The sequence below is a fragment of the Gouania willdenowi genome, chromosome 18, assembly GCF_900634775.1.
Source record: "Gouania willdenowi chromosome 18, fGouWil2.1, whole genome shotgun sequence".
Taxonomy (NCBI): domain Eukaryota; kingdom Metazoa; phylum Chordata; class Actinopteri; order Blenniiformes; family Gobiesocidae; genus Gouania; species Gouania willdenowi.
Genome location: NC_041061.1, coordinates 5,663,652 through 5,671,231, shown reverse-complemented (window position 1 = coordinate 5,671,231; position 7,580 = coordinate 5,663,652). Strand labels below are relative to the sequence as shown.

Here is a 7,580-nt window from a genome sequence, read left to right as displayed (position 1 = left end):
AACATGTGGAGGAAGCGTTTGTACAATTGTTCATTTCAGTGTAAAACGTCTTTTATATGTAGTGACTAATTAAACCACGTCCATTCTCACACTTCACTCCGTGGTTTTTGTCATTTCTCGGTTAAGGCTGATGTTTATTTTACATGAACAGGAAGTGGTTCTAACAGTTCTGCTCTGAGTCAGACTCAGTCTGCACAGACATGGCCATCAGTCGTTTTTACTGCCTGAGAGCTTTCCTGACATTCAGCGTCGTTGGGGTCCTCGGGGTCCTCATCCATCAGGGTTGGTGTAAATCTTTGTTTTATTCTTTATTGACTCCTTTTATGTAGGAATCATGCAGTTACTGTAAGTGTCTTTTTCTGCATTTGTACTTGAAAAAAATATGTATTTTATGCATGAAATATCACTAATATATGTTGCAGAATTGCTTTTCCTATAAGTTCTGACCAATAATGTATGATTAATACGCAGCATTATATTCATTCAAACCTGGATTTTAAAATACGGGAAGTAAACAAAAGCCAAGTATAAGAAAGTTGTAGCTTTTTCCATCATCCAGTGTAAAACTTACATCATGTCATATTTACTGAAGAATGGCTGAAAACTGATGTTTTAATATTAACCCTCCTATTATTCTCGTGGTTTATCATTCAAACAAATAATAGTTCCCTTTATTTCTCTTTATATTTCATGACTTTTAGTGTAAATGATCATAATGATATTTTGTAAATGTGCTGAAAACTTAAAAAAGTGATTATAAGAATATCAACATGTAATCATTTGATCCATAAAATTCCATTGTGCTACTGACAAAACTTCCTGTTAACTTCAAAACAAGAGCCTTATTTTAAAAAAAAGCATTAACTAATGAAGGGCAAGAAAAGATGCTTTTATTTTGAAAAAAGGGATGTTTGATTTTTAGCTTGAAGCCGGTCCCAGGACTATTTTACATTCCGTTCGCAATGCATCGTGGGTTGGTTGAGTATGACTCGTGTGACCACCGTGCATACTTAAAAAATGTCCCGTTACAGTATACATCTGGTATGTCTGGCATACTATCCAATGTGAACCCACTACATACTCATCTTTACGTCGCACTTCGTATGATTCGTACGTTAGTTTGTGATTTTGAACTCAGTCTAGATCAATCATTGAGGGGGGCGGGGCTTCTCTGTGGCTCTAAAACTGTCAAATATCCTGTATTCATGTCAGATGAACATTATTAGAAGATACTGCAAGATATGATCTGCTGTTGTTTCCAGATGTGGAGGCTTCCAGTGAAACGAAGGTCATTCATAAACGAGTCGGGGACACCGTGGAGCTTTCATCACCCTACGCCAACAATGACATCATATCAGCTTCCTGGAAATTTGGAGAGAGAATCATTGCATCCACTAATTTCACAGTAAAACCAACACAATTGACAAAGAAGGTGTTTTTGAATCCTTCAAACTTTAGTTTAACAGTGAAAGCGCTGACTGTGCATGATTCTGGGAATTTTATTTTTGTTCCTGAAATGAACGGTGCACAAGGAAAATCAATCACCATCACTTTACAGGTTCACGGTAAGACATTTATCATTCATCAGATAAATACCTCTCATCTAGTACAGTGGTTCTCATCTTTTTCAGCCCACGACCCCCAAAATAAAGGTTCCAGAGACCGGGGACCCCCACTGTACCTCAAGGTGGTTGAACACAGATGCCTTTAAGAAGCAAAGAATATTTTTTTTAACAATTTAAGCCCATTTTTGCTCATTTTTTTTTACAATTTTTCTGCAACTACACCAAACTTTTAATGCATTTTGGCTCCATTAGTCCTATTCCTGCCACTTCTCCATCACATTTCAGTGCAATTTCTGCACTTTTAAACCCTTTCCACCACTTTTCACACTTAATATATGTTGCACATATGTTGACCCATTATTGTCACTTTTATCTTCTTTTCACCATATTTCATGCTTAATTTTGCCATTCGTGATTTGTCATTCCCACTATTTGCCAGTTTAAACTAATTGTTCTAATATTAACACTTAGAACTCTTTTTACTACTTTTTCTGTCCGTTTTTGGCCACTCTTTACGTCTTTCACATTTATAACTTTTTAACCCATTTTATTTCTGATTACAACAATGATTTACATCTTTAAGATGACTATATACTATGCCACAAATCATATTAAACTTCCTGGATAACAGTGGATATTATTCAGATACATAAATAAATGTGTTTATCACAGATTCATAGAACAATAGACCATCATTTTACTGACTTTATGGATGAACCCCAAAAATCTCTCCCCTTTATTCCCCTTATAGATGATCCTGTCTCCACATGACTGTTCTTCAATGTTCATGTCTGTGTTCAACCACCTTCAGCTACAGTGGGGGTCCCTGGTCTCTGGAACCTTTATTTTGAGGGTCGTGGGCTGAAAATATTGAGAATCAGTTGCTTAGAGTACATTTCTTATGCAAATTGTAAATACATTTTAGACGTTCATATTTTTTGTGCTGTTTTGTTTTAACACAACCAAAGCTAAAATGTCCCCACACACGCTAACAAACAGGCTCCAGCAGCTCATGGCAATATAAAGCAGAAGAGTCATCAGCCAACTCGCTACAGCTGAGACTCATTACTAATCACCATCTGCAGAGCTTTTACCTGATTCGATGAACCACCCTCCACCATCTCTCCACCTCTACCATTGACACACACCCCACATCCATTCAAAGTTATTCTAGTATTTTATTTTAAAGAGGAAAAACAATAAAAAAAAATGAGCATTTCCTTCCTTAAAGAAAACATTGTTGTTTAAAGCAGTGGTCCCCAATCACCTGGCCGTGGACCCAAACCGGTCCATGTACCATTTGGTACAAGGCTGAAAAAAATTACAAATTAAAAACAATAAAGATTTTTTAAATTGCTTTTTTTCCTGGTTATTTTGTTTAAAAATTGCCCCATTCCAGGTTCGTAGACATTTTTTTACATATTAAAAGTGACCATACTTAGTAGAATAAACACTAAATAAAGACTCTTTATTACGGACTTAAGGTCCAAAAAGACAGAGGGACACAATATAACAAACACCAACAAAAATACAAGAAATAACAATTACACAGTCACTTTAAAAAGACAGATATACCAGTGCCTCCACATCCTCAACTGATAACAAATGGCCTTATAGGAGACTTCAACCAGGGACCCAATTACTGTAATCACCGACTCATTCACACGGAATATAAAACTGTACATAAGCGTCCACAGTGTGACTTGCAGCGTGTTTACTCCAGCACTGACAAACATCTCACTCACACTGGACCATCTCAGCCTCCTGAGCAGCACATGTAGAGCATCATAATAGGCCACCTGCAACCTTTGCAAAGTTCCACTTTTATAGTCCTTTTTAAAGTTGCGCTGTGTACAGAGGTGTACAATATGTACACTATTTATACAATATTGTAAAGAAGAACCAACCTAAAGTCTAATTTCACTGAAAACTTTTATGACACACCAGAGGTAGAACTATCATCTGTGAAATGAAACTAACAGTAATATGTAACTGTCATGACTCGCCACCCTCCACCCCTGCCCCCGTAAACTCTGTATATACAAGGCTGAGAAAAAATTACAAATTAAAAACAATAAAGATTTTTTTAAATACGCCATTTTTCCTGGAAATGTTTTGATTTTTTTTTATTTGCCACATTACAATTTTGTGGATTTAAAAAGAAAAAAAATATTTCAAAGTGACCGTACTTGGTAGAATAAGCACCACTAAATGACCCCTTCAGATTAAAAGCACAGAATTGTCCTGACAGAAGTGTTTACCACTGGATATTTGTCAAAAAAATAAAATTAAAAATACTGTTTTAACTGAAATCTGACGCCACATCTCTTTGTTTCTGTGTCTCCTTGTGTCGTCCTATCAGAGCCGCCTCTTCTGAGAATAGTTAACTTTACTATGGAGGCCACAAACCTCTCGTGCACAGTTCTTCTAGAGTGCAACGCAAACGCTAACCACTCAACCATCTACACCTGGACCATGAGGAACCAAACCACCACTGGCTCCAAACTGCAATACTTCCACACACCACAAGGAGAAAAAACCAATTTCTCTTGTATGATTTCCAACGATGTCCATCATAAATCAGCATTAATGGTGTGGACGTGCAGCAAAGGTACATTTTATTAATGGGTCTAATCAATACTTTGGAGCTAATTTTTCACTTCAAAATGTCAAATTAGATAAGTTGGTAATAAAATATTGATATTGTTTGCCATGAATAATGATAAAAGCCCTCACTGTTATAAAGTTTTACCTCATATTTATGTATATTATCAACCCTATTGTTGTTTTAATATCATTTATATTTTTATTTATGCTCCATTTACCAATAACAGTCAGCCTAAGTCAAAAAAGAAAATGTATTTATAGCACAACATGTTCTGTTTATTTGCTGCTGGCATCAAATGTTCTACGCCAGTGGTTTTCAACCTTTTCAGGCTGCGACCCCCAAAATAAAGGTGCCAGAGACTGGGGACCCCCACTGTACCCATCTGAATTTATCTGAATAATATCCAGGAAGTTTATTATTACTTGGGGCATAATATATAGTCATTTTAAATATGTAAGTTATTGTTTTAATTAGAAATTAAATGGGTTAAAAGTGACTAAAAATGGTGGAAAAGTTGGTGAAATGGAATTTTAAAAACAACAGAAATTGGTTAAAAGTTGAAAATTAGAGTGGCCAAAAATGGACAGAAATAGTGGGGAAAAAAGTTTTTTTTATTGGAATATTTAGTTTAAACTGGCAAATAATGGGTATAACAAATTGTGAATGTGGTGAAATTGTCAAAAATAAGAATGAAATATGGTGAAAAGTATATAACGCCGATTCTAAAGTTGCATATGATAAAATAAACTTTTTGCAATATTTAGCAACAAACAACGTTTAAAAAACACATGTGAATTTTGGGATTTTTCTTTCTCGTAAAAATATTATGTCAATGTTAAAAGTAAATTTGACAATTAAATATAAATGTTAAATCAAAATGTCACGGGTGGAACTAAATATTTCGATAATATGCAAATTAACCGTTTAAATTTTACATTTAGATTTAAATTCAACATTCAGATCTAACATTTAGCATTTACATTTAACATTTAGATTTTTATTTAACATTAAGATTTAACACTGACACATTTTCACGAGAAAAAAAAAATTACAAATTTCACAAATATTGCTGTAAATCTGGTCACAAGTAACATGAAATGATTCACACACGTTTTGTAAAGTGGTTTGTTGCAAAATGTTTATTTTAGCATGGGCAACTTTACAATCTGTGCCCAATAGAAAAGAGGTTAAAAGTGACAATAATGGGTCAGCATATGTAACATTAGGTGGGAAATGTGATGGAAATGGTTTATAAGTGCTGAAAATGTCTTAAAAGTGGAAAAATGTGCAGAAAAGGCATTGAAATTTGATGTAAAAGTGTCAGAAATGGGAGTAATGTAGCAAAATGCATTAAAAGGAGCAAAAATATGGCAAGAAAAAGTGATGAAAAGAGGTTAAAATACGGCAAGTTTGGTGTAGTTGCACAAAAATGGTCTAAGTCTTAGTTTCTTGAAGGCATCTGGAAACCCTAAGGTTTTGTAAACTTTCTGAATACCTGCAGAAAAACAAACATAATGTGTATTTGTATTAATCAGACTTCATCTGTATTCCCTGTTGGGCCTTTTTGCTCATTTTTCCATACAGATTGTTGGATTTTAAACTTTATATTCGAGGCTATTATTATTTTAATGATTTTTTTGCAGATCCAGTAAATGTTGTCCTTATTGGGAGCGTGACAGGAGGATTTTTACTGCTCGTCATCTTAATCGGAGCGATCTTCTGTTTCCGTTCTATCAGAGGAAAACGTGCTGCTAATGAATGTATGAATCCAGGCCTCACTTTTGACATTTGGTCGTGTTGTTTCATTGTAACTAACAGCTTTATCCGTCAGCAGGCAGTGACCAAAACGACATCTCCGTGTATGCTAGCATCAATGATGCTGTAGTGCGACATGTAAGTCTGTAAATTTCTGTCTTATCCAATGAACTGCGTGTTGTAAAGCTGATTTTGTCATTTTAATGCACCGTTTTAAACTCCAAGGGGTTTATAATAACATTGTTACCAACAGAGTCACGCCTGAGCAGCTGAATGTAAAAGAGCAATAGCTTGTGTATCAATCAATCAATCTTTATTTAGAAAAGCGCTTTTAATACAAAGAACGCAGCTCAAAGTGCAGAGGATTATTTTTTCCCTCAAAATTGGGAAAAAACAAACTGGGTTTGCATCTCAAAATCAAAAACAAGTACTGCAATAAACTAAATTCATTAAACCAAAAGAACCCAAACAGAAAAACCATAAAGCACCATGGACACGAGGAGTAGAAAATGTACAGCGCACCAGCATTCTCACACTGTACGAGCACTCCTTAAATAGTGAGGGTAATCAAAGAGGTGGGCTTCACCTGTAAGAGAACAGAGGGACTGAGAAGAAGATCTACATGACAAGGAGCACAACAAACAAGAGGGGACTATAACCCACACACAGGCAGAGATCGGGAAATACCACAAAATAAAACACAATTTGAAACAAAAACAAAAAAAGTACCTGATTGGATTCATCTCAGGTGTGACTTTCCAATTCACCTGCAGCTTGTTTTAATTTTTTTGGCCGAGTTTCCTGTGTCTTCTTTTAAACTGATCTTTGACCTTTGTTTGGTATCTGCAGGTCCACACTGTCTACGATGTGCTCCAGCTTGATCGTGATGTCCCTGCCTCGTCCTTTCAGGAAGTTCTTTAAAGATCCATGTTATGGCAATTTTTATATTCATCATCATATCGTCAAATGTATGTTCATGTGTACAATTTGTCATGTTTTAATACATGATGACTCCATTACTCTTTGCACTTTTGAACAGCTGAATCATGTTAGATTAAACAGTACAGATCGTATTGTACTCAGTGCAACACAGAGTCTCTGCTGAAGGCCATACACACAAACACACACACTATCAAGGATAGACAAGAGTGGCGCCCAATCTTCCTCATAATATACACGTCTTCATCATCCTCAAATGTTTCCACTGTTGGGCATCTGACTCCCCCCTATCCTCACCTTAGGGTGGAACTTTTCTGTTATCTGTATAAAAACTTAAGCTGTGAAACTGTTAGTTAGAGTGGGTCTTGCCTTTTTGCTCTGCCACGAGCCTTTTGCCTTTCATTCTTTCAGGATGGAAGCTTCTTTTTTACTCCTTTTTATTTTATTTTATAATAAATCTTTTTTATTTAATCATCAATGCCTCGCCTGGACTCCATCATTCAACCAGAGCAATAAATCATGTCTCCAAATGAGGTCAACCGCAAATTTGCCGTGACATCCAGCAGCCCATGATAGAAAGAGTCTCTCTTTTACTGTATATTCTGTAAATAAACATCTATTTTACAAACGCAGGTGAGCGTAATAATAATTTCCTTGTTTTAAAGGCAGATCTCGAGAAGATCTCGATGAGCATCGTGATCTACTGTAGACAT

General features: G+C 35.7%; 1 protein-coding gene across 1 annotated transcript; it reads left to right on the top strand.

Annotated features, from left to right (window-relative positions):
- Positions 1–200: 200 nt before the first annotated feature.
- On the top strand, positions 201–6,978 carry LOC114480798 (uncharacterized). Its single transcript, XM_028475221.1, has 6 exons — positions 201–282; positions 1,263–1,565; positions 3,928–4,176; positions 5,817–5,933; positions 6,008–6,066; positions 6,778–6,978. Exons 1-6 carry the CDS (start codon positions 201–203, stop codon positions 6,847–6,849), a joined length of 882 nt encoding a protein of 293 aa, XP_028331022.1. The 3' UTR covers positions 6,850–6,978.
- The last annotated feature ends 602 nt before the right edge of the window (positions 6,979–7,580 follow it).